This window comes from Salmo trutta, chromosome 29 (genome assembly GCF_901001165.1).
Source record: "Salmo trutta chromosome 29, fSalTru1.1, whole genome shotgun sequence".
Classification (NCBI taxonomy): domain Eukaryota; kingdom Metazoa; phylum Chordata; class Actinopteri; order Salmoniformes; family Salmonidae; genus Salmo; species Salmo trutta.
The window spans coordinates 3,747,458-3,773,203 of NC_042985.1; the positions used below are offsets into that span (position 1 = coordinate 3,747,458).

The 25,746-nt window shown below is 43.6% G+C and overlaps 1 protein-coding gene across 2 annotated transcripts; it reads right to left on the bottom strand.

Annotated features, from left to right (window-relative positions):
* Positions 1–488: 488 nt before the first annotated feature.
* On the bottom strand, positions 489–24,878 carry LOC115166790 (cryptochrome-2). Of its 2 annotated transcripts, none has more exons than XM_029720593.1 (12): positions 24,582–24,878; positions 19,263–19,371; positions 16,905–17,047; positions 8,867–9,051; positions 8,656–8,744; positions 8,010–8,150; positions 6,818–7,129; positions 5,820–5,971; positions 5,406–5,608; positions 5,149–5,229; positions 2,856–3,028; positions 489–2,286 (listed from the first exon to the last, which is right to left on the bottom strand). In XM_029720593.1, the coding sequence occupies exons 1-11, from the start codon at positions 24,746–24,748 to the stop codon at positions 2,859–2,861; spliced, it is 1,752 nt and encodes a 583-aa protein (XP_029576453.1). In that variant the 5' UTR covers positions 24,749–24,878; the 3' UTR covers positions 489–2,286; positions 2,856–2,858. The 2 variants fall into 2 exon arrangements, with proteins under 2 accessions (XP_029576453.1, XP_029576452.1); XM_029720592.1 differs by having other exon boundaries at positions 2,856–3,058.
* Positions 24,879–25,746: the final 868 nt, after the last annotated feature.

The window sequence follows — 25,746 nt, forward strand, 5'->3', positions numbered from 1 at the left end:
ATGGGGCGGACAGGCACTGCACAGCTCATTGCAAATCACTGTTTGTTTTTCAATACCTGGCTTGAATACAGTTTCCATGTTAAAAAAAATCTCCCTTTTTCCAGGCATTGCATCCAGATGGGACTCAGAGTTAAGATTTTAACTGACCATAGGGACCAGAACCATTAGGTTTAATGGACATTTGCCTCCTACTTCTAGAGAAGGTTGAAAAGAAACCAAAGAAAATCCCCCTATACTTTATGTACTATAATTTACAAACCCTAACCAGTAACCCTTTGTGTACATCTTGAGTACATCTGAGGAATACAAAGATGATCAAATAATGCCTTATCCAAAAGCAGTCTTCGGGAATCGACTACAGCCAAGGTAAATGGAAAAATCATGTCGATTTTATTTTGAGTGGATCATTCCTTTAAGCAATACGGTAATATCTTAACATTGCCTTTCTGAATTACACACACCTGAACAAAGAGCCAGACACCTGATGGTTACGTATAGAAACAGCATTTAATTAGGAAAAAATATTTACACTTCTACAAATTAAGTCAAAGCACAAATTGATTTAGAATACATCCATTTTACAAAAGAAAGATAAAATGAGTAGCCATGAGGGGTAGAAGAAGAAAGGTAAATACATGACAGAGTGACTTGGGGTTACATCGGACGACAACACATTGACGGGTCCAGCACAGACTGCTGAAACAGACTCATGAGATTAGTTTTGACTCACGAGTCATGCGAGCACAGTGACTCTTTAGCGTTGAAGCAATGATGGAACCAGAGACATATCTAAAGATACAGTTTATTATAGAAAATATATATAATAATCTCTATACATGTCTCTGTGATGATCCATTGATATGATTCAACAATTAATTGCTATACTCGGCACAATCCCTTGTGCTATTTGACAGATCAATCAACAAATAATTTCACATCAGAACTTATTGATAGAACTTGTAGATCAATTGAACTGTGTAGTTAGTAAAACACAGATTAATATGGTTTACATTTGACCCTATACTGCAGGCACAATAGCAGATTACCTCTATATGGGACTGGGATCAACAGCACTGTTACGGGCTTTTCACACTACTGACCCGAACTGGACCGAGACCAACCAAGCTGTACTGAGCTGGCCTGGTCATGAACACACCAGATTTGATGGGAGCATGCTGAAAAGGACAATGTGCTCAGAGCCAGCAGTTTGGGTCGGTACAAAAGTGTTAAAAAGGTCTTTGCTACTGGTCCACACTGCTTCATGGTGTACAGAAAACTCTGTGCTGAGTTAGCACAGATACTCACACCCTGCCACAGATACTCACACGCTGCCACAGATACTCACACCCTGCCACAGATGCTCACACGCTGCCACAGATGCTCACACCCTGCCACAGATGCTCACACGCTGCCACAGATACTCACACGCTGCCACAGATACTCACACGCTGCCACAGATACTCACACCAACAAGTCTGTTTTCAACAAGTAGTGGTGATGGAACATGTAATAAAGTGCTTTATGCAGACTTAAAGTGACAGTTCACCGCCAAAATATAACTTTGTGAGACGTTATTTTGACAAACGAGGAAGTGAGTCAAATATTCTAAGTGCAAACTGAGGCACGCGACAGGGGTGTCACATATTACCCATTAGGATTCCCTTCATTCGCTGTGTCAAAGATACACAGCTGCAGGGTGAGGCTTCCCCTAGCCCCAAACCATACCACTACAGAATATAACCACACACACACACACTGGAGACTGAACTGATCACACTCGTATCAATATAAAAACGGCTACTGATTGTCTAAATAAAACACAGCAGGAAAATGTCAGCATGTACTGAGAGAAACAGCTTGATCAACAGCCTATATAGCACTGAAGCCTTGGTGACAGGTTGATATGGTATTGGTGGTGGGCATCGTTCTACTGAGAGAAACAGCTTGATCAACAGCCTATATAGCACTGAAGCCTTGGTGACAGGTTGATATGGTATTGGTGGTGGGCATCGTTCTACTGAGAGAAACAGCTTGATCAACAGCCTATATAGCACTGAAGCCTTGGTGATAGGTTGATATGGTATTGGTGGTGGGCATCGTTCTACCATTACTGTAGATCTAACTACCAACTGAGGTTTGTTTCGCTGCCTGGGTTGTTTCTGCAGGTTTTGATGGCGGCTACTGACAGTCGATGGACCCGTGGATGAGGTGAAACAGGGAATGACGCAGGGCTGTGTGTGGAGGGCTCTCCCTCCAATCAGCGTTGAGTCCAGGTGCATCAACAGTCTGGGAAAAAAAAGACAGAACACACAAATACGTAGGTGAATACAAAACAGGTTTCCTGATGCAATTCACGGTCAACACTCTAATCTTATCCTCTTCTGTCAAACATCAATGCCTCCCATTTTCTAAATTGCATCACTTTTCAACAGAGTATCTGGTAAATCTCTGGTTTCTACCAACCTGCAATCACCTTAGCACTAGATCAACTGACCCCCCTTGGAATCTTAACATGAAGTTCTAATGGGCATTCTGTCAGGTCCGGTTTAAATCTAATGTGTGGGTTCTTGTAGATCACAGAGTCTTGCTTTGTGACCACGACCTGTTAATGTTCTCATTTCAAGGCATGGGACAACAGCTGGAGGTTCTGCCTGATCCAACACCTCCCCAAAGCCCAATGGTTTAGGAGAAAGCCTACTGCTGTAACATCCTTACCGTCTGCTAGTAGAGGACATCTAAAAATGGACGTGGATTTGTATGGAGACATACTTCTTTTTTGATTCATGGGAGGCACAATGCCACTGTTAGTTCCACTATTTTGTCAAGAGACCCCTGGGAATAAAAGTGGTGTTTACCTGTTATTGTTGGGAGCTGTCAGAGCTCCCCACAAGGGCTGAGCTGCAGCAATGGACCTTGGCCTGGGTGCCCCACTCTGTTAATTTCAGCAGGTTGGGGCTGTGGCCCCTCTTCCTCGGGGGCGAGGGTCCCGCTGGTGTCCGGTCTTGCTGTCCGGAGTTAGAGGACCAGTCTGGAACCACAAGGGCCCCAGTCAGAGATCCTGCAGGTTGAGATGCACCATGCAACACACTTTACCCCCAAGGCTCTCCGCTGGGTTATCTGGCTAGGATGCAGCATGCAACACACACTCAGCCAGGTCAGTTACAGTTTAGTGGGCTGGGTTCAGATATGAAATGACTGCAGGTCAGTTACAGTTTAGTGGGCTGGGTTCAGATATGAAATGACTGCAGGTCAGTTACAGTTTAGTTGGCTGGGTTCAGATATGAAATGACTGCAGGTCAGTTACAGTTTAGTGGGCTGGGTTCAGATATGAAATGACTGCAGGTCAGTTACAGTTTAGTGGGCTGGGTTCAGATATGAAATGACTGCAGGTTAGTTACAGTTTAGTGGGCTGGGTTCAGATATGAAATGACTGCAGGTTAGTTACAGTTTAGTTGGCTGGGTTCAGATATGAAATGACTGCAGGTTAGTTACAGTTTAGTGGGCTGGGTTCAGATATGAAATGACTGCAGGTCAGTTACAGTTTAGTGGGCTGGGTTCAGATATGAAATGACTGCAGGTTAGTTACAGTTTAGTGGGCTGGGTTCAGATATGAAATGACTGCAGGTTAGTTACAGTTTAGTGGGCTGGGTTCAGATATGAAATGACTGCAGGTCAGTTACAGTTTAGTGGGCTGGGTTCAGATATGAAATGACTGCAGGTCAGTTACAGTTTAGTTGGCTGGGTTCAGATATGAAATGACTGCAGGTTAGTTACAGTTTAGTGGGCTGGGTTCAGATATGAAATGACTGCAGGTTAGTTACAGTTTAGTGGGCTGGGTTCAGATATGAAATGACTGCAGGTTAGTTACAGTTTAGTTGGCTGGGTTCAGATATGAAATGACTGCAGGTTAGTTACAGTTTAGTGGGCTGGGTTCAGATATGAAATGACTGCAGGTTAGTTACAGTTTAGTTGGCTGGGAAAATTCAAACCGGACCGTGGGAGGTTTGAATAAAAAAATGGAATAATCATTGGGGCCCTGATTAGCGCAGCGGCCTAAGGCACTGCATCACAGTGCTACCGGAGTAACTACAGAGCCGACAGCGACCGGGAGAGCCATGAGGCACAATTGGCCCAGCGGCGTCCGCGTTAGGGGAGGGTTTGGCCAGCCGGGATGTCGTTGTCCCATCGTGCTCTAGCGACTCCTGTGGCGGGCTGGGCGTATGCGCGCTGACACGGTCGCTAGTTGGACGGCGTTTCCTCTGACACATTGGTGCGGCTGGCAGTGTGTCAACAAGCAGTGTGGCTTGGCAGGGTCTTGTTTCGGAGGATGCATGGCTCTCGACATTCGCCTCTCCTGTGTCTGTACGAGATTTGTAGAGATGGGACAAGACTAACTACCAATTGGATATCACAAAATTGGGGAGAAAAAGGGGTAAAAATTGTTTTATTCGAGGCCACTCTTGAACGTTTAAAATGGGATATAAAGTATAGAGAAATTATAATGGGCCTTGATATTTTCAAATAACTTCCCTTTCTCGCAAATTGATTTGGACAAACAAATCTGTGCGGCCCTCCGTTGGATTTATAAATCCCGATGTGGTCCTTGACGCAATAAAATGTTTACCTACCCCGCCTAAGCAAAGCAGAGATGTTACACAGAACAGCCAGCAGGTGGCATCACATACATACCAAAGCTTTTACACTCACTTCACAATCACAACCCACTTTCAAAGCTCACATTTTAGAAGAGGTCATTATATAAGTAATTACATCAAATTGTTTAAGAATTCTAATAACGGTTATCCAGGTCTTCTACATTGCGTGTAATGTTTGAGCATCGGGGAAACAGCAGTTCAAGCCCAGACATTAATAATCAAATCAGACATCTTAGTCACTGGTCAGGTTCCAGTCTGACTACAATGCAGACTGAATAGGTATTTAACATATCAGCTAACCACATCATATGATATAACAATCTGGTGCCCCGACTACACAGTCGATGACGTTGCACACAACCATTGGTTGATGCAATGCAATGCCTGGGCATGTAGTCGGATAGGAAGTAGTCGAACAGTGTTTGTAGCGACACGACGATGTCACATGATGACATCACAGGACGGCGAGACTAAACATGATCAGGTGACTTACTGCTGACGTGAGTCTGTGAGCTGTCAGTCATTACTGCTGACTCCACTTCCTCCTGGATTGTTGAGACGGAGCCAAGTAAACCTGAGAGAGAGAAGGGTACATTAACATAATCAACTCAACAAATAGAAACTGCACAAATATACAAGAAAGGGGTAATGTTCAGTCCCTCCTAAAACCTGGCCTACAGTGTTCCTGGCACGTTGGCTACCTTACAACCCTCGCCCTACCTGTGACTGAGTGTGTGTGTGTGAACTCACTGAGGCCCTTGTAGTTGGACAGCGTATTGTAGACCTGTTTCATCCTCTCTATGTTGAGGCAGCTCCTCTGTGCATGGTTGAGCATGGGTCTGGGGTAGTCCACCCCCACCACACAGTTAGTGGCCTTCTGCACCGAGTCTGGGGCCGACCACGGCTCGTGGATGTACCGGTTAGGGTAGTCCTTTAGCTTGGGTATATACCTCCTGAAATTACATCATACACAACATGGGCAATTCTAGTTCCACCCACAAAACACCAATCATCATCATTGGTGCAGCTTTGACCCTGTTAACACAGCCACAAGAGGGGATGATGGAAAATAATGTTTCTCCATTGTGATATGAATCTGTCAAGTACACTACTGTAGAGGGGCCTGTGGGGATTGGACAGCCTGTGTGTGCGCTCTGTGTGTACCTAATGTAGTCTCCGCTGGGGTCAGTCCTCCGGCCGAAGCCTACAGGACAGTAGCAGTGGAAAAACTGCTGGAAGAAGGAGCTGCAGGAGAGCCACATCCAGCTGCCTGCGTTCACACTCCAGTCTGCATCCAGGAGCAGCTCCTCAAACACCTGCAATACATCACATATAGAAATATAACGCTATTAAACCAGTCACCTGGTTGTCCAGAAGGGATACAGCTTTTGTCAAAATTGACTCTTCCTAGCAGGTAAGGAGAATTAGGTTAAGGTTAGGAGAATTAGGTTAAGGTTAGGAAAAGGGTAAAGGTTAGCTAAAATGCAAAACATTTCAACTTTTGACGTCAATTTGACAAAATCTGTATCCCATCTAGACATGATCCAGTCAACTAGGCCTAAACCAGTGGTCAAACACAAAAAGCACACACACACACACACACACACAACAAATAGAGATACAACATTATTAAAGTTAGAGTCCTTAATCGAAACAATAACAAAGGGGTCACCGCGCCTCTTTTTTGGTAAAAAAAGAATAGAAAATGAGAACTAGTTTGTATTGGACAAATTCAGGTAGGTCCCTCCCCGTTTGGTTCTGTTTGGTTCCTACTGAAGATACCCCAGTAATGAGCAGATAGAGAGAGATAGACCCTCATCTGAGAGTCTGGTTAGATGGTGAAAACTAACCCTCCTCTGGGAGTCTTTGGGTGTGCAGGTCTTTGCTGCAGCCCTGCTCTAACACACAGCTAATCATCATCAAGGTCACCAAAAAAAAAAGCACACCTCTCCAGGAGGTTGGTCCACCACACATAGAAATAGAACCATAACTTCCTGCTTTACTCCTATTGGGTAAACACATGACAGAATAGTGATTTAAATGGTGTCGTCAATTCTAGTTATATTTCCATCGGGCCACAAAGGCAGAATTACATCAGGTAGCACTACATCAGGCAGCACTACATCAGGCAGTAGATTACAGAGATGGAGACTCCATCGTACCTTCATACCACTCTCCCAGCTCATCCACAGGTCCCCCCTGGTGAGGAAGCAGGCTACAGCGTGTCTGGCCAGGTGGTGGATCCAGCCCTCCTGCCTCAGCTGGGTCATGATGGCGTCGATCCAGGGGAAGCCCGTCTGCCCCTCGGCCCACTTGGCCAGCGCCTCAGGGTTGTTGTCCCAGGGGATCTGCAGGCAGACGGGGTTTCCCTCCATGCGGTCGAACTTGGGATTGTTGGTAGCAGCCGTATAGAAGAACTCCCGCCACAGCAGCTGGGCGAAGAGAGAGAGCGGCGGCGTGCAGTGCTTACGTGCCTGGATGGGGGTAGGGTGTGGTGGTGGAGGGGTGGAAGAGAATGGGATGAGTTGAGTGGATGGGGGTAGGGTGTGGTGGTGGAGGGGTGGAAGAGAATGGGATGAGTGGATGGGGGTAGGGTGTGGTGGTGGAGGGGTGGAAGAGAATGGGATGAGTTGAGTGGATGGGGGTAGGGTGTGGTGGAGGAGGGGTGGAAGAGAATGGGATGAGTTGAGTGGATGGGGGTAGGGTGTGGTGGTGGAGGGGTGGAAGAGAATGGGATGAGTTGAGTGGATGGGGGTAGGGTGTGGTGGAGGAGGGGTGGAAGAGAATGGGATGAGTTGAGTGGATGGGGTAGGGTGTGGTGGCGGGGTAGATAGGAGTGGTGGTGGTGGAAATGGGGTTAAGGGGATATATGAAAGGTGAGGCAGAGAAAGGGAATTGAAAGATGGTGATGGCAGGATGGTGAACAGGATATGTGGAGGGCATTGGAGGAGAGATTTACAGAAGACAAAACATTAGATATCAATCAAACAACAAGGAGATGAAAGTGACTTCACACACAAGAGCAGAGCATCAGAGCTCTAGGAGCGGCAGAGCTCTAGGAGCAGCAGAGCTCTAGGATCAGCAGAGCTCTAGCATCAGCAAAGCTCTAGGAGGAGCAGAGCTCTAGGAGGAGCAGAGCTCTAGGAGGAGCAGAGCTCTAGGAGGAGCAGAGCAGCAGAGCTCTAGGAGCAGCAGAGCTCTAGGAGCAGCAGAGCAGCAGAGCTCTAGGAGCAGCAGAGCTCTAGGAATAGCAGCGCTCTAGGAACAGCAGCGCTCTAGGAACAGCAGAGCTCTAGGAACAGCAGAGCTCTAGGAACAGCAGAGCTCTAGGAACAGCAGAAGACAGTACCTCACCATCATGTAGAGCTCTCTGAGTATGTAGTAGAGGGTTCTGCAGGAGAGGCAGCCAAAACGTAGGTAGGGACTCAGGCCTGTGGGACTGGCCATCAGGGAAGACACATTGATTCTTGGGCGCTCCAAGTTCGCCATCCAGCCCTAGGGACCAGAGCAAAGAATCATGGGTAATGTAGTCATCAGCAATAGGTGGATATTGAATTTAGCTACAGCGGTCTGGATAGATGTATGAATAGTTAGAACAGCACTGATGGTTTTTGTTTTACGTATGATGTTCTGTATGGTAGGGTTCATAGGTCACCCACAATAAAGATGAACTTGAGGATGAACTTGAGTAGGGCAGAGAGAACTTATTCCACAGGCTCTTCTAGAATTCGAACAGGGTTTTTGCCAAGTGAGGTGGTGGTGTCTCCATCACCGTGTTGATCAGAGTCAGCTAGGTCCACATGTGACTAGCCATGATGGAAAATGAGCTATCACTCTATGTGTGTCTACGAAAACATACTGTAGGTTGATCATTAGGCAAAGTACTTGAAGAAGCATCCACACTAACTTTATCTTCAGTGTTTGTGATCGAGGTGGCCAGGGAGCCTTGGCCGGCTGGTCACTATGTCAGGCCTGGATACACCCAGATCAGGTGACTCACCTTTTTGTCCATATGATTGTTCAGTCTCTCCAGTGCCTCAGTCTCCCCGCCCCTCCACACAGCAGGACCCAAACTGTGAGTCTTAAAACCTGCCCGATAAAAAAAAATGGTCAAATGAATTCCCTTCATTCAAAATCAAACCAATTTATCATCACTAGCAGACGATGATGAGAGATACCAACACACACACACACACTCTCACGTCCCTCACCTAGTTCATCGAGGGAGGGCACTCCGTAACGCTCATCGTGATTGGCCTCGACGCCTGTCTGGCAGCAGTCCATCTGTTGCCGGGTGACAGTGGGGAGGGGCTTCTTGGGCAGCTCCAGCCGCTGGACGATGGCCTGGAAGCGCTTGAAGGTCAGTGGGGGCATGTCATTGTTCATCTCAATGATCCTAGAACAGAAAAACCACAGGTGTTCACTAACCAGGTCGTATTCATTAGTTACTGTACCAAATGGAAGAAAATGGGCTGAAACAGGGAGGAACTACCTGAACTTTCCGTTGCAGAAGTTTTGCTACAGTGTGCTATAATGAATATTAATGGGAGGTACTGCTTCATTGCTCTGAGCTGATGATATAACTTTTTCATAGAAAAGCCTTCGTCTGAATTAGATTTTTTTCCCCATCCGTTTTTGCCTCTAAGACTTTTTAATAAAAGGCCACATCCTGGATTCATAAGGAGGGGGACACAGACCAGAGTCTGTTCCCGTAAGGAGGGGGACAGACCAGAGTCTGTTCCCGTAAGGAGGGGGACACAGACCAGAGTCTGTTCCCGTAAGGAGGGGGACACAGACCAGAGTCTGTTCCCGTAAGGAGGGGGACAGACCAGAGTCTGTTCCCGTAAGGAGGGGGACAGACCAGAGTCTGTTCCCGTAAGGAGGGGGACACAGACCAGAGTCTGTTCCCGTAAGGAGGGGGACAGACCAGAGTCTGTTCCCGTAAGGAGGGGGACAGACCAGAGTCTGTTCCCGTAAGGAGGGGGACAGACCAGAGTCTGTTCCCGTAAGGAGGGGGACAGACCAGAGTCTGTTCCCGTAAGGAGGGGGACAGACCAGAGTCTGTTCCAGTCTTCCCCAAAATGTAAAGTACCAGTCAAAAGTTTGGACACCTTCTCATTCAAGGGTTTTTCTTTATTTGTACTATTTTCTAAATTGTAGAATAATAGTGAATACATCAAACTAACAAATCAAAATATATTTTAGATGTAAGATTCTTCAAAAGTAGCCACCCTTTGCCTTGATGACAGCTTTACACACTTTTGGCATTCTCTCAACCAGCTTCACCTAGAATGCTTTTCCAACAGTCTTGAAGGAGTTCCCACATATGTTGAGCACTTGTTGGCTGCTTTTTCTTCACTCAGCGGTCCAACTCATCCCAAACCATCTCAATTGGGTTGAGGTCGGGTGATTGTGGAGGCCAGGTCATCTGATTCAGCACTCCATCACTCTCCTTCTTGGTAAAATAGCCCTTACACAGCCTGGAGGCGTGTTGGGTCATTGTCCTGTTGAAAAACAAATGACAGTCCCACTTCGCGCAAACCAGATGGGATGGCGTACCGCTGCAGAATGTTGTGGTAGCCATGCTGGTTAAGTGTGCCTTGAATTCTAAATAAATCACCAACAGTGTCACCAGCAAAGCACCCCCACATTATCACACCTCCTCCTCCATGCTTCATGGTGGGAAGCACACATGCGGAGATCATCCGTTCACCTACTTTGTGTCTCACAAAGACACGGCGAACTGAACCAAAAATCTCACATTTGGACTCATCAGACCAAAGGACAGATTTCCACCGGTCTAATGTCCATTGCTCGTGTTTCTTGGCCCAAGCAAGTCTCTTCTTATTATTGGTGTTCTTTAGAAGTGGTTTCTTTGCAGCAATTCGACCATGCATGCCTGATTCACACAGTCTCGTCTGAACAGTTGATGTTGAGATGTGTCTGTTCAACTCTGTGAAGCATTTATTTGCGCTGTCATTTCTGATGCTGGTAACTCCAATGAACTTATCCTCTGCAGCAGAGGTAACTCTGTGTCTTCCTTTCCTGTGGCGGTCCTCATGAGAGCCAGTTTCATCATAGCGCTTGATGGTTTTTGCGACTGCAATTGAAGAAACTTTCAAAGTTCTTAATTTTCCGGATTGACTGACCTTCATGTCTTAAAGTAATGGACTGTCATTTCTCTTTGCTTATTTCAGCTGTTCTTGCCATAATTTGGAATTGGTCGTTTACCAAATAGGGCTATCTTCTGTATACCACCCCTACCTTGTCACAACACAACTGATTGGCTCAAACGCATTAAAGGAATAAAGAAATTCCACAAATTAACAAGGCACACCTGTTAATTGAAATGCATTCCAGGTGACTACCTCATTTTTATTTATTTTTATTTATTTCACCTTTATTTAACCAGGTAGGCAAGTTGAGAACAAGTTGTCATTTACAATTGCGACCTGGCCAAGATAAAGCAAAGCAGTTCGACAACATACAAAAACACAGAGTTACACATGGAGTAAAACAACATACAATCAATGATGCAGTAGAAAAAAATAAGACTATATACAATGTGAGCAAATGATGTGAGATAAGGGAGGTAAAGGCAAAAAAGGCCATGGTGGCAAAGTAAATAAAGTATAGCAAGTAAAACACTGGAATGGTAGATTTGTAGTTTGAAGAAAGTTCAAAGTTAAAATATAAATAATATGGTGCAAAGGAGCAAAATAAATCAAATAAATAAATACAGTAGGGGAAGAGGTAGTAGTTTGGGCTAAATTATAGATGGGCTATGTACAGGTGCAGTGATCTGGGTGCAGTGATCTCATGAAGCTGGTTGAGAGAATTCCAAGAGTGTGCAAAGCTGTCATCAAAGCAAAGGGTGGTTACTTGGAAGAATCTCAAATAAAAAATATATTTTGATTTGTTTAACACTTTTTTGGTTACTACATGATTCCATGTGTCATTTCATAATTTGGATGTCTACACAATTATTCTACAATGTAGAAAATAGTCAAAATAAAGAAAAACCCTGGAATGAGTAGGTGTACCCAAACTTTTGACTGGTACTGTAGATTAACAGTCATTTTAGGAGTATTTCCTGGCATCTGGCATCTCAGCCCCTTGCCACGTCTTCATTCCTTCACAGAGCCACAATGGCAGCCAAGGGTTATAATGAAACCCAGAGGGAACCTTTTGTAAATAGACAGTCCTGTTCTAAGGACATGAAGTTTGGGGGATGGAATCAAGCGTGCACACAGACACACACACACACAGGAGAGGGAAACGTATTGAACCAATGTGTTGTTTACCTCAGTACAACAGATGCAGCATATGCTGTGCCAGCGTGTAATCACAGTTAATACCCAAGTCTGCATCACTGAAGGTCACAGTGGCCAGCGGCACGGTGCCCAGTGGCACGGCTGCAGCAGCAGACTAGCTTTTACAAGTCAACATAATTCAGGACATTCAGATTACTAATAGCTGTGCCTGGGACATCTAAAAAGCTTACCAAGGAAATGTAATCCTGGTAATCTATTGTAGGTGTTTTGGGGGACTCGGATGGCTTGTAGGCTTTCTGCAAGGTACGTGATGAATGACTGATGTTCTGGGACGCGAACAGGAAAAAAAAAAGTTTGAAAAACGACAGCAGAGCTGCTGTGAAGGAAGTTGTCAAGGAAGTGAGTTTGTGTTTATACAGGACCTGCCACCCTCACCTACCGTCAACCAATCATGTCAACGCGGAGCTATACAGGAGCCCTCTACATTGTTACAACATTTGGGAGGCACATGGTATGTGGTATGGAACTTGATTTGGCCTCTGCATGCCTCCGGAGGCTCCACAATTGCGTCACACGAGCCATACGGCGCCTCCGACCACATTTTCAGATCGAGCATAAATTGGCTCTTAAGAACTCCAAACCTTGTCCTTTATAACGGTTATAGACTGTGTTTAATATAATGGAGGAGGGAGGGTCAACCTTTACTGCCTCAGGTCTTATACAACAGCATCAGTAATGCAGGCTGGCTGTACCCCTCCCTTCTCCATTATATTCAACACAGTCTATAACCGTTAGAAATGACAAGCTTTGGAGTTCTTAAGAGCCAATTTATGCTCAATCTGAAGAGAGAGAGAGAGAGACTCAAATGCAGAGAATGAGAAAGAGAGACCAATGGAATTCATCAGATATACAGAGCAGAGAATTCCTCAGACCAAACCAATCTTTTGCAGTAAGAAAAACTGACTGAAAGATATTGGGCTATAGATAGATAGAGCAGGAACACTGTGCACCGCTCTAACAGGACAGAGCCGCCTTGTCTGGGGCTAGGCAGGCACATGCTGTCCACCATGGCTGACTGCTGCAGAGCTCCCCTCAGCACATGTTGTGTAGTGTGACAGTGTCATCATCTCTCACAACCAGTAAGGGGAGATTATCAGGCTGGGTATGAGACTGTGTAATTGACTGTGTGTGCGCTTGTTCTGGATCAACAGGGGAAGACAAAAGACGTCATGTGAGGGTTGACTTTGTTGTTGTTGTTGCAGTGGTCAGGGTCTCCCTTCACTTCAACAAGTAAAACTTCCCCTCTCCCTACATTTTCTCTCATCTAACCTTTCCCATTAGGACTGGGAATTGCCATGGATCTCACGATATTATTACGATACTATCACGATATTTAAGTGCCATTATGATATGTATTGCTATTCTCACGATTCTATATGTATTGCTATTCTCACGATTATATGTGTATTGCTATTCTCACGATTCTATGTGTATTGCTATTCTGACGATTCTATGTGTATTGCTATTCTCACGATTCTATATGTATTGCTATTCTCACGATTCTATATGTATTGCTATTCTCACGATTCTATATGTATTGCTATTCGAATACTGCGATTTAATGTTCAAACATATTGCTCACTATATGTCTGCTGCAGAGAGACTAGAGAGAGCATGATAAAACAAAATTGGCTCACCAATTAAGATGGAAAACAAGCGGTAGGATTAAAAATACCAGAGTTTTGGCACAGGTACAGCTGACTAGCGCTTGCTAATGCTACCTACAGTAGCGAAGAAAACATGTTTTTAATATATTCAGCTCCAGTCAAAAGTTTGGACACACCTACTCATTCCAGGGTTTTTCTTATTATTATTTTCTACATTGCAGAATAATAGTGAAGACATCAAAACTATGAAATAACACATATGGAATCATGTAGTAACCATTTAAAAAAATAATAATAATCCAAATATATTTTATATTTCAGATTCTTCAAAGTAGCCACCCTTTGCCTTGATGACAGCTTTGCACACTTGGCTTTCTCTTAGCCATGCAAGGGTGGCTACTTTGAAGAATCTGAAATCTAAAATATATTTTGATTTGTAAAAAAAAAAAATGGTTACCACATGGTTCCATGTGTTTTTTCATAGTTTTGATTTCTTCACTATTATTCTACAATGTATGAAATAGCTTTTTTTAAATAAAGATAAACCCTGGAATGAGTAGGTGTGTCCAAACTTTTGACTAGTACTGTAGGTAGCATTAGCTAGCACTAGTTACATTATAGCTAGTTACATTAAAATGTATTCAATTAAAACAAATACTCTACATACAACACCCCATAATGAAAGTGAAAACAAATTACTAGATATTTTTGCAAATTTATAAAAATGTAAATACAGAAATACCTTATTTAAATAAGTATTCAGACCCTTTGCAATGAGAGTCGAAATTGAGCCAGGTGCATTCTGTTTCCATTGATAATCCTCTGAGATGTTTCTACAACTTGATTGGAGTTCACCTGTGGTAAATTCAACTGATTGGACATGATTTGGAAAGGCACACACCTGTCTATACAAGGTCATACAGTTGACAGTGCATGTCAGAGCAAAAACCACACCATGAAGTCGAAGGAATTATCCGTAGAGCTCCAAGACAGGATTGTGTCAAGGCACAGATCTGAGAAAGGCTACCAAAACATGTCTGCAGCATTGAAGGTTCCCAAGAACACAGTAGCCTCCATCATTCTTAAATGGAAGAAGTTTGGAACCACCAAGACTCTTCCTAGAGCTGGCCGCCCGGCCCTACTGAGCATTCGGAGAAGGGCCTTGGTCAGGGAGGTGACCAAGAACCCGATGGTCACTCTGACAGAGCTCTAGAATTCCTCTGTGGAGATAGGAAACCTTCCAGAAGGACAACCATCTATGCAGCACTCCACCAATCAAAGGCACATGACGGCCCGCTTGGAGTTTGCCAAAAGGCACCTGAAGACTCTCAGACCATGAGAAACAAGATTCTCTGGTCTGATGAAACCAAGATTGAAATATTTGGCCTGAATGCCAATCTTAACGTCTGGAGGAAACCTGGCACCATCCCGACAGTGAAGCATGGTGGTGGCAGCACCATGCTGTGGGGAGACTAGTCAGGATCCAGGCAAAGATGAACAGAGCAAAGTACAGAGAGATCCTTAACAAAAACCTGCTCCAGACCACTCAGAACCTCAGACTGGGGCAAAGGTTCACCTTCCAACAGGACAACAACCCTAAGCACACAGCCAAGACAACCCAGGAGTGGCTTTGGGACAAGTCTCTGAATGTCCTTGAGTGACCAAGCCAGAACCTGGACTTGAAGCCTATCTAACATCTCGAGAGACCTGAAAATAGCTTTGCAGCGACGCTCCCCATCCAACCTGACAGAGATTGAGAGGATCTGCAGAAAAGAATGGGAGAAACTCCGCGAATACAGGTCTGCCTAGCTTGTAGTGTCATACCCAAGAAGACTCGAGGCTGTAATCGCTGCAAAAGGTGCTTCAACAAAGTACTGAGTAAAGGGTCTGAATAGTTATGTAAATGTGATATTTCCGTTTCTAAAACCTGTTTTTGCTTTGTCATTATGGGGTATTGTCTGTAGATTGATGAGAAAAAAAAAGATTTAATCCATTTTAGAATAAGGCTGTAACGTAACAAAATGTGGAACAAGTCAAGGGGTCTGAATGTACTGTAACTATCGATTTCTTCCCCATAGTACTCTTCCTCCTCTCTCCTCCTCGCTCTTCCTTCTCTCCACCAGACCCACTATCAGCCTGAATCTCCCCTCATCACCAGACCCACTATCAGCCTGAATCTCCCATCATCACCAGACCCACTATCAGCCTGAATCTCCTCTCATCACCAGACCCACCAATACAGGTGTGCAAAGCTCTTATACACTTACCCAGAAAGACTCACAGCTGTAATCAATTCCAAAGGTGATTCTAACATGTATTGACTCAGGGGTATGAATACTTATGTAAATGCCCATGTCATATTGCATCATTTCCTTGGCGCTCTATCTGCTGGTATCGCGTTTCCTTCTACTGAGAAAAGATGGATGCAATACAAGCTGACAAGGTCTGAATTGCAGGCAAGTCTTTTGTATTGACATCTCTGTTGCTTTGGTCTCCAGTGGATTGTGACTCAAAAAAACAGTGTGTGTCTGGATGGTTGAGTGGAGTGGCATGTTTCTCTCAGAGATGCATACTGCCACATGAGAGTAAGTCCGTTTCTCTGAGAGAAACATGCCACTCCACTCAACCATCCAGACACACACTGTTTTTTTGAGTCACAATCCACTGGAGACCAAAGCAACAGAGATGTCAACACAAAAGACTTGCCTGCAATTCAGACCTTGTCAGCTTGTATTGCATCCATCTTTTCTCAGTAGAAGGAAACGCGATACCAGCAGATAGAGCGCCAAGGAAATGATGCAGTAAGGATCACAGCTGTGCAAAACGGTCAAAGTCACTCAATTAGGCCAACTGTTACTTTTACAAACTCTATCCCAAAGAAGTGAACAGAGTGAATCAGACGTATTAAGGCCATTTCTATCCCTGTAGGTCTCTGTTTTGGCTTGGATAAATGCTGAAGCGATATTCGTTAACTCTGTCCTGCATTTCAAAGTGCCAGACCAATAATTAATATTGATCTGTGTTTATAAACATCAACAACAAAATGGCAGACCGCATTGGAGGCAAACACCACTACAGACAAACAGTCAACTAATATCAGATGAGAGCAGCCCCTCAGACAGCACAGGTGGATTAAGTTGCTCCTAAACACTGATCTGAGGGCAGTCTAGCGTTCCCCTCCAAATGGTTACAGTTAAGTTTTGGGGATGGTAAGCTGATCCTAATGGGGAACTTCAACCCAGAGCTCTGCCACTAAGCTGGCGGTGAGGTACTAAGTGGTGGCATGAGGAGATAAAATGAACTCTGACCTGGCCAGTTTGTAGAGTGTGTGGGAATTTCTGACGCGGGTCTCCACGCCAAAGTCCTGCGCCATCTTCAGGATGGTGGCGTCGCGCTCCGTCCCATAGGGCTCTGAATCGTACTCGAAGGTCAGCCGGGTGACATTCCACTCCTGGAGGAGGAGAGAGCGGTCTTAGATCAGGTGATTTCTGTAATGACCTCACCCATAAAGAAAACGAGAGTTAAAAACAGCTTCAGCCCCTGGTTCGACTGTGATCTGGCAGAGTTACTCCACCTCAAGAATTGCATTTGGCAAAAGGCTCGGCACACGCATACTCAAGCTGACTGGCTATCGTTCAGGCAAATTAGAAATAAGTGCATTCAGGCTATCCGGAAGGCCAAAGTTAGTTACTTTAAGGAGCAGTTCTCTCTCTGTGGGTCTAACCCCAAGACGTTCTGGAAAACGGTTAAAGACCTGGAGAATAAACCTCCTCACAGCTGCCCATGTCCCTTAATGTTGATGATGTGGTTGTTACTGACAAGAAGCACATGGCTGAGCTCTTTAATCACCACTTCATTAAGTTAGGATTCCTATTTGACTCAGCCATGCCTCCTTGCCCGTCCAACATTTCCTAATCTCCCACCCCTTCTAATGTGACTATCCCCAATGCTTCTCCCTCTTTTTCCCTGCCCCGCTACAAACTTTCTCCCTGAAGGCAGTCACTGAGTCTGAGGTGCTAAAGGAGCTCCTTAAACTTGACCCCAAAACTTAAAGGTCCTCAATGATGTCACCATTGCCCTTGATTCTAAGCAATATTGTGCTGCTATTTTTATTGACTTGGCCAAAGCTTTTGATACGGTAGACCATTCCATTCTTGTGGGCCGGCTAAGGAGTATTGGTGTCTCTGATGGGTCTTTGGCCTGGTTTGCTAACTACCTCTCTCAAAGAGTGCAGTGTATAAAGTCAGAAAATCTGCTGTCTCAGCCACTGCCTGTCACCAAGGGAGTACCCCAAGGCTCAATCCAAGGCCCCACACTCTTCTCAATTTACATCAACAACTTAGGTCAGGCAGTAGGAAGCTCTCTCATCTATTTATATGCAGATGATACAGTCTTATACTCAGCTGGCCCCTCCCCGGATGTTGTACTAAATGCTCTAGAACAAAGCTTTCTTAGTGTCCAACAAGCTTTCTCTACCCTTAACCTTGTTCTGAACACCTCCAAAACAAAGGTCATGTGGTTTGGTAAGAAGAATGCCCCTCTTCCCACAGGTGTTATTACTACCTCTGAGGGTTTAGAGCTTCAGGTAGTCACCTCATACAAGTACTTTTGGAGTATGGCTTGACGGTGCACTGTCCTTCTCTCAGCACATATCAATGCTGCAGTCTAAAGTTAAATCTATACTTGGTTTCCTCTATCAAATTCACTCCTCTTTCACCCCAGCTGCCAAACTAACCCTGATTCAGATGACCATCCTACCCATGCTAGATTACGGAGACATAATTTATAGATCTGCAGGTAAGGGTGCTCTCAAGCGTCTAGACGTTCTTTACCATTCGGCCATCAGATTTGCCACCAATGCAAAGTACCCGCATGGTAACCGGCTAGAACAGTAACTAAGGCTAGTGGTGACTGTTTTAACAGTCTGATGGCCTGGAGATAGAAGCTGTTAAACAGTCTCTCGGTCCCAGCTTTGATGTACCCGCACACAACTGTAATGAAGTGTAGCGTGTGTGAGTGTATTTGTTTGTGCGCTCTGTACATGACCGAGGCACCCAGTTACTGCTCTTGCATAATTCATGCCCTTTCAAAAACAGGGCAATGACCGTACCAGAATATTTTATGCAAATATGCGTCTGAATAAAATGCTGAAAAAACCCCACCTAGACTAGGGGGAGCGTCACCAACATATATCCATTAACTATTGAGTCAGAACCCCGATCCTGACTACTGCAACACTGGTGTCTGTCTGGATGTTACCAGGTAGCGGTTCACAGAAGGCACGCACAAACACAACTGCCTTGTAATTCAACTCATTTGGACTGACATGGTTGTGTATCATATTAACACTAACGGCATTGCCTAGGTGCACAGTGAGGGCAAGAAAGTGTACATGACTTACAGCAGGCAGCCTGTGCCCTTTATTTAGAGTTTAATACCATTGCATCTGGGTATCATAAGCAATCTGACATATTGAAGTGGTGTGTGAACTCTTGACCAAAGCAGTTAGATAGGCTATAGCTCAGCGAGCAAGTGCAGCGCTGCGAATGAGACAAAGGGCGATGTGGAGATCTGTGTATGTGTCTGTCTGAGTGATTTTCAGCCTATCTACGCATACCAAATTTGTCATCCTAGCTGATTTGGTCATTCATTTGACATTTCCTCACCTTGAAAAGTCTTGGAAAGACATCTGTGGGCTGGCCTCGTACTACGAATAGCCTCGAATTTAGTTTCCGTAGGCTTGTGTCCAGGTCCTCCAAGGCTTCCAGTAGAAATCTGCATGAGAAGGATAAGGTGACAGATGTGAACTTAACAGAAGTGTAGTTCTTATCAGTATGAGAGTTTGTTTCCTCCTTACCAACGGACATTTTTATGTTAAGTTCTTCTGTACAGTTAGAATGTTAAGCAATATGTAGAAGAATGACCTAACATGACATGGGCAAACTCTGTTCTTGCCTACAAACAAGTGCCTATGCTTTGGTGCTTGTTGCGTTGCTAAATGAAAAGAAGCACATGGACCAAGAGAGTCGTTTTCTAATGTTGAATTGTACCTTACATGGTGAAGAATACACATATTTCATTGTATATCCCACCAGGGGCAAATCCGGTGTTTTTAGAAGGATACTACTTAATAGCAAATAAACCTGGTAAATATCTCACTGCTCTCACAAAACGAATACTTGCTAAAACCAGTTACAATTTTAAAAAGACAAATATACAAAAGTGGTAATTAGAAACATGATTTAATTAGATTTTTTTAAAAGCTTCTATGAACATTTATATAAACCAGAATTAAACACAACAGTTGGACAGATCCAATAGCCTTCTTAGACTCAACAACTCTGAAGCAATTATCAACAGTTATCAGCAATTAAACATTCACAAGGAGAAAAGCACCAGGAATGGATGGTTTTCCCATAGAATTCACCTCAACATTTCTGGGACAAATTATCCTCCCTATTTACACAAATGACACTTGCAGAAAGAATTAGACATGACCCAAACGTAACCGGTATCAATCAGTATTGGTAAACATGAATATAAACTAAGCTTATTTCTAAATGATCTCCTGATATACCCGACCAATATTGAAAAGTCAATGTACCATTTGCAAAAAATATTTTAAGAATAGTAAAAAAGAAAATTTGCATTGGACAAAAATGACAATAGGAAAAAAGGATAACTCGTGATCTACAGCAATTCTTTAAGTGGACCACAACAAATATGAAGTACTTAGGATGCTCTATAAGTGACAACAAATATCTAAAGATAACTATATTCCATTGTTCAACAATATAAAAGCAGATCAAATTAAATTGAATAATATTCCCATAAATCTTACAGGCAGAAAAAAACTCTTTAGAATTGCATGGCTCCCAAAGCTTTAATATTTATTTTCAGTAATACCAATTACTGATGACATTCTTTTTAAAAAGTATACTCGATCATAAGACTTTATATGGACAAATAAAAAGTATAGAATAAAAAGGAAAGTTTTACATCTTCCTAAGTCTGAGGGTGGTTTTCACTGCTCAAGGCTTTTACTTACGACCTATAGTTAAATGTACTAAAGAGAAACAATTGGTACGTATTGAAGATGCACACGCTCATCCCCAGAATTATTTTACGGGTCTGTTTTCAGAGGATAAAGCTAGGAACACTATCAACTTCATAGTTAAGAACACTAGAACAATGTAGAAGAGAATGAAACGGATTCTACATGAACCACTATCACTAAAACAACCTTATGGAACTATCCTTGGATAGCTCTTCAGAATTCACTGATAAATTGGTCCACATGGAAAACTAAAGGCATAGAAAACATAAATGACTTGTATAAATACATGTATTTTCCATGACAGAATGAAAAAGTAATTTTGGACTGACCAATGCAGATAGTTTCAAATACATGCAACTGACATATCACGAAATGTTGATTCGATCAGAAATCTTATTTGAGTCAGAAAAGGATGTTCATATTATAGGTAAAATATACACTGCTCAAAAAAATAAAGGGAACACTTAAACAACACAATGTAACTCCAAGTCAATCACACTTCTGTGAAATCAAACTGTCCGCTTAGGAAGCAACACTGATTGACAATACATTTCACATGCTGCTGTGCAAATGGAATAGACAACAGGTGGAAATTATAGGCAATTAGCAAGACACCCCCAATAAAGGAATGGTTCTGCAGGTGGTGACCACAGACCACTTCTCAGTTCCTATGCTTCCTGGCTGATGTTTTGGTCACTTTTGAATGCTGGCGGTGCTTTCACTCTAGTGGTAGCATGAGACGGAGTCTACAACCCACACAAGTGGCTCAGGTAGTGCAGCTCATTTAGGATGGCACATCAATGCGAGCTATGGCAAGAAGGTTTGCTGTGTCTGTCAGCATAGTGTCCAGAGCATGGAGGCGCTACCAGGAGACAGGCCAGTACATCAGGAGACGTGGAGGAGGCCGTAGGAGGGCAACAACCCAGCAGCAGGACCGCTACCTCCGCCTTTGTGCAAGGAGGAGCAGGAGGAGCACTGCCAGAGCCCTGCAAAATGACCTCCAGCAGGCCACAAATGTGCATGTTTCTGCTCAAACGGTCAGAAACAGACTCCATGAGGGTGGTATGAGGGCCCGACGTCCACAGGTGGGGGTTGTGCTTACAGCCCAACACCATGCAGGACATTTGGCATTTGCCAGAGAACACCAAGATTGGCAAATTCGCCACTGGCGCCCTGTGCTCTTCACAGATGAAAGCAGGTTCACACTGAGCACATGTGACAGACGTGACAGAGTCTGGAGACGCCGTGGAGAACGTTCTGCTGCCTGCAACATCCTCCAGTATGACCGGTTTGGCAGTGGGTCAGTCATGGTGTGGGGTGGCATTTCTTTGGGGCCGCACAGCCCTCCATGTGCTCGCCAGAGGTAGCCTGACTGCCATTAGGTACCGAGATGAGATCCTCAGACCCCTTGTGAGACCATATGCTGGTGCGGTTGGCCCTGGGTTCCTCCTAATGCAAGACAATGCTAGACCTCATGTGGCTGGAGTGTGTCAGCAGTTCCTGCAAGAGGAAGGCATTGATGCTATGGACTGGCCCGCCCGGTCCCCAGACCTGAATCCAATGGAGCACATCTGGGACATCATGTCTCGCTCCATCCACCAACGCCACGTTGCACCACAGACTGTCCAGGAGTTGGCGGATGCTTTAGTCCAGGTCTGGGAGGAGATCCCTCAGGAGACCATCCGCCACCTCATCAGGAGCATGCCCAGGCATTGTAGGGAGGTCATACAGGCACGTGGAGGCCACACACACACTACTGAGCCTCATTTTGACTTGTTTTAAGGACATTACATCAAAGTTGGATCAGCCTGTAGTGTGGTTTTCCACTTTAATTTTGAGTGTGACTCCAAATCCAGACCTCCATGGGTTGATAAATTGGATTTCCATTGATTATTTTTGTGTGATTTTGTTGTCACCACATTCAACTATGTAAAGAAAAAATAATTTAATAAGATTATTTCATTCATTCAGATCTAGGATGTGTTATTTTAGTGTTCCCTTTATTTTTTTGAGCAGTGTACAAAACCTTACAGAGATCATATCCAACTGACTATCTCTTAGAAAAAAATCTAAACTATTGGAACCAAGATTTAAAAACAACTGATGTTGGCACAAGATGGAGAGAAAGATGAAGCATAACTAATTAAACAAAATGTAACAAAAATGTAGCTTTATCCAGTATAAACTAATGTATAGAATGTATTATACAAGACACAAAATTCACAAATTCTACAGCACATCGGCAGGGTCATGTCTTAAGTGTAAAACTAACAGTGATTCAATAATCCATGTGTTCTGGGAATGCTATATTTATTATTACAATGTAAAGTGATGTTTTATCCACCTGTCTGCATATTTCAAGACATGGCATGTGGGGGTGTAGTGAGATACCCAACTGGCTGGATGATTCTCGTTTCACTCGTCTTGAAAAAAATCTATTAATCCACCACCATTAACAGAATGGAAAAATGTAATGATTTATTATTAAAATAGCATGGGCGACTGAGAAACAAACTAGTACAATTTAAGGCCATAGGGACTGGGGTGTGAGCAGAGATGTAGTCATTGTTTGTGTGCCTCTGTAAATTCTTGTTCCTATGTTTGTATTTGGTGTGAAAAATGAAAACCTAACATCACCATAGTAACCTAACCTGTGGTCACCATAGTAACCTGTGGTCACCATAGTAATCTAACCTGTGTGTGCATTGTGTCTTTCCTTTTCAATCACATTACATTGTTAGATTGCACATCGACTCACGTTGGTTGAGAACCCTCCACTTCTTTTCATTATCAATATTTATTTATTTATAGACGACACTGTAGTAAACTACAGTCTAATCATATTTAAGTTAATTTCATATTCAACTGCCACTTGATTCTCCACCCATGTAGGCAGCCTATTCTATTTCAATGAGACCACACATACTAGGCGCACTTGAACTCTTATGCCCAACTAGGAGAGGTAGGCTACTGAAGTTGAAGCAGCGAATTCTGAGTGAATAATACGAATACTGTGTGATTTTAATACAATAGGTAGGCTAACGCATACAAAGCAGAAAGATGACCGTTTCAAAATAATATGTGGGACAACAAAAATATTTTCATCCCAAAGTCGTCTGTCTGACCGCCCTCTCCCGCCTGCAGCATGAAAAATGTTGACCGTGCAGCAATGATCTCTGTCGGGACCGGCAGACATCCCGCAGGAATGCAGCCTTCTAGTGCCCATCATGTCTTAGCAGGATCAGATGATGACAGGGGTCCCAGCAGGGTCAAACTGCCAGGGAAGACCAGTCTATGGAGCTCAGTGAATTTTGCAGTATATTCAGTGAATGATACAAAGTTCCATCTTGAATTGATGGGTAGACCTACAGTAGCTACAGGACAGCAGGTTAAGCTTAAAGCTACAGTCTGGGATCTGGGAATAGCGGCCGTTTCAATTATTGAACCATTGATTCTATTCTTGGATAACATAATGTATAAATGTACACCAAGGTAATTCTTTGTCATGCCTCATTTTAGGACGATCAGATGGTGACAGGGGTTTCAGCAGAGTCAGGCAGCCAGGGAAGACCAGTCTGTGACAGAGGTGAGGTGAATTTTTGCAGATACAACACTATTCTTTCTGTCCTTCAAGACTGTTGGAAAAGCATTCCAGGTGAAGCTGGTTGAGAGAATGCCAAGAATGTGCAAAGTTGTCATCAAGGCAAAGGGTGGCTACTTTGAAGGTCCTGAAATATATTTTGATTTGTTTAACACATTTTTGGTTACTACATGATTCCATACGTGTTATTTCATAGTTTCGATGTCTCCATGAGGTTGTCACATGGAATGCATTTGAATTAACAGGTGTGCCTTGTTAAACATTCCTTTGTGGAATTTCTTTCCTTCTTATACAGAATATAGAAGTGCTAGCTATATGGTCACTTACCTCCATCGATTGAGTCCAACATTAGCAGAACCAGCAAACCAAGGGTCCAAAATATAAACACAACGCACTGTCTCGGCACCGTCCAATGCGTCTTGCAACGCTGGATTATCATGCAGTCTCAAACCTTTCCGAAACCAATGGACAGAATTCACAGACATGACTGACATCAAGTCCCTTCAAAAAGTAACCAAGTTTAATTTAATTATGGCGAAACTATATTTATCCACCACATTACATATCAACTGAGTTGTGGCACATTCAACAACACTGGACATTATCGGCCCCTTCCCTCTCGTCTTCCATTGGCTGCAAAACGGCATGTGCAGTAGTATTACAATTAGCAAGAGGTTTTTCTCTCCGTTCATTGGCTGTTCAACACGTGTAGTCACCACCCATAGACTTACGTCTCCACACAATGATTTATATATGCACTAGAATATATTTAGGGGGCGCTGTGTTGAAGCCACAAAAAAAATGCCTTTATTATTGTGTACATTCCTTTGTGCCACGTTTATTCTATTAAAGACAGCTTAATGCATACTTTTTAGTTATATTATGTGAACTTAAATGTATATGAATATTTATACAAATAATACATTTAAAAATATATATGTATTTTAACAAATTCCCTTAAGTATCATTTTTAGAGATTACTAATGTTACTGTCCCCACTACTACAACAAAATGTTTAAATACATTTAATTTTGTCCTTGAAACATTTAAGTGAAATACTGTAACATTCCATTAATTCCTATGGAGGACTGCTCTACTGGGGAATGCCAATATGGCCGACAGGTGGCTTTAAATCCTCTCAATGGCCAACATTAGCTATCCAGGGTGTATATACATCATTGTCTCAGCCCCATCACTTTTCCATGGTGTGTTTTCAAAACTACTCTCACACATTCTCTATAAATACAGTACATTTGTTTAGATAATTCACATCACATTCAAGAGATAGAATATATCACAGTGAGAGAAAATGAGCTTTCACTGACTCCTACTCGCCACTCAAACCTGCAGTGCAGTAAAGCCAACTTAAAGGTGCTGCATGGTCAGCAGTGTAGTAAAGCCAACTTAAAAGTGCTGCATGGTCTGCAGTGCAGTAAAGCCAACTTAAAGGTGCTGCATGGTCAGCAGTGCAGTAAAGCCAACTTAAAGGTGC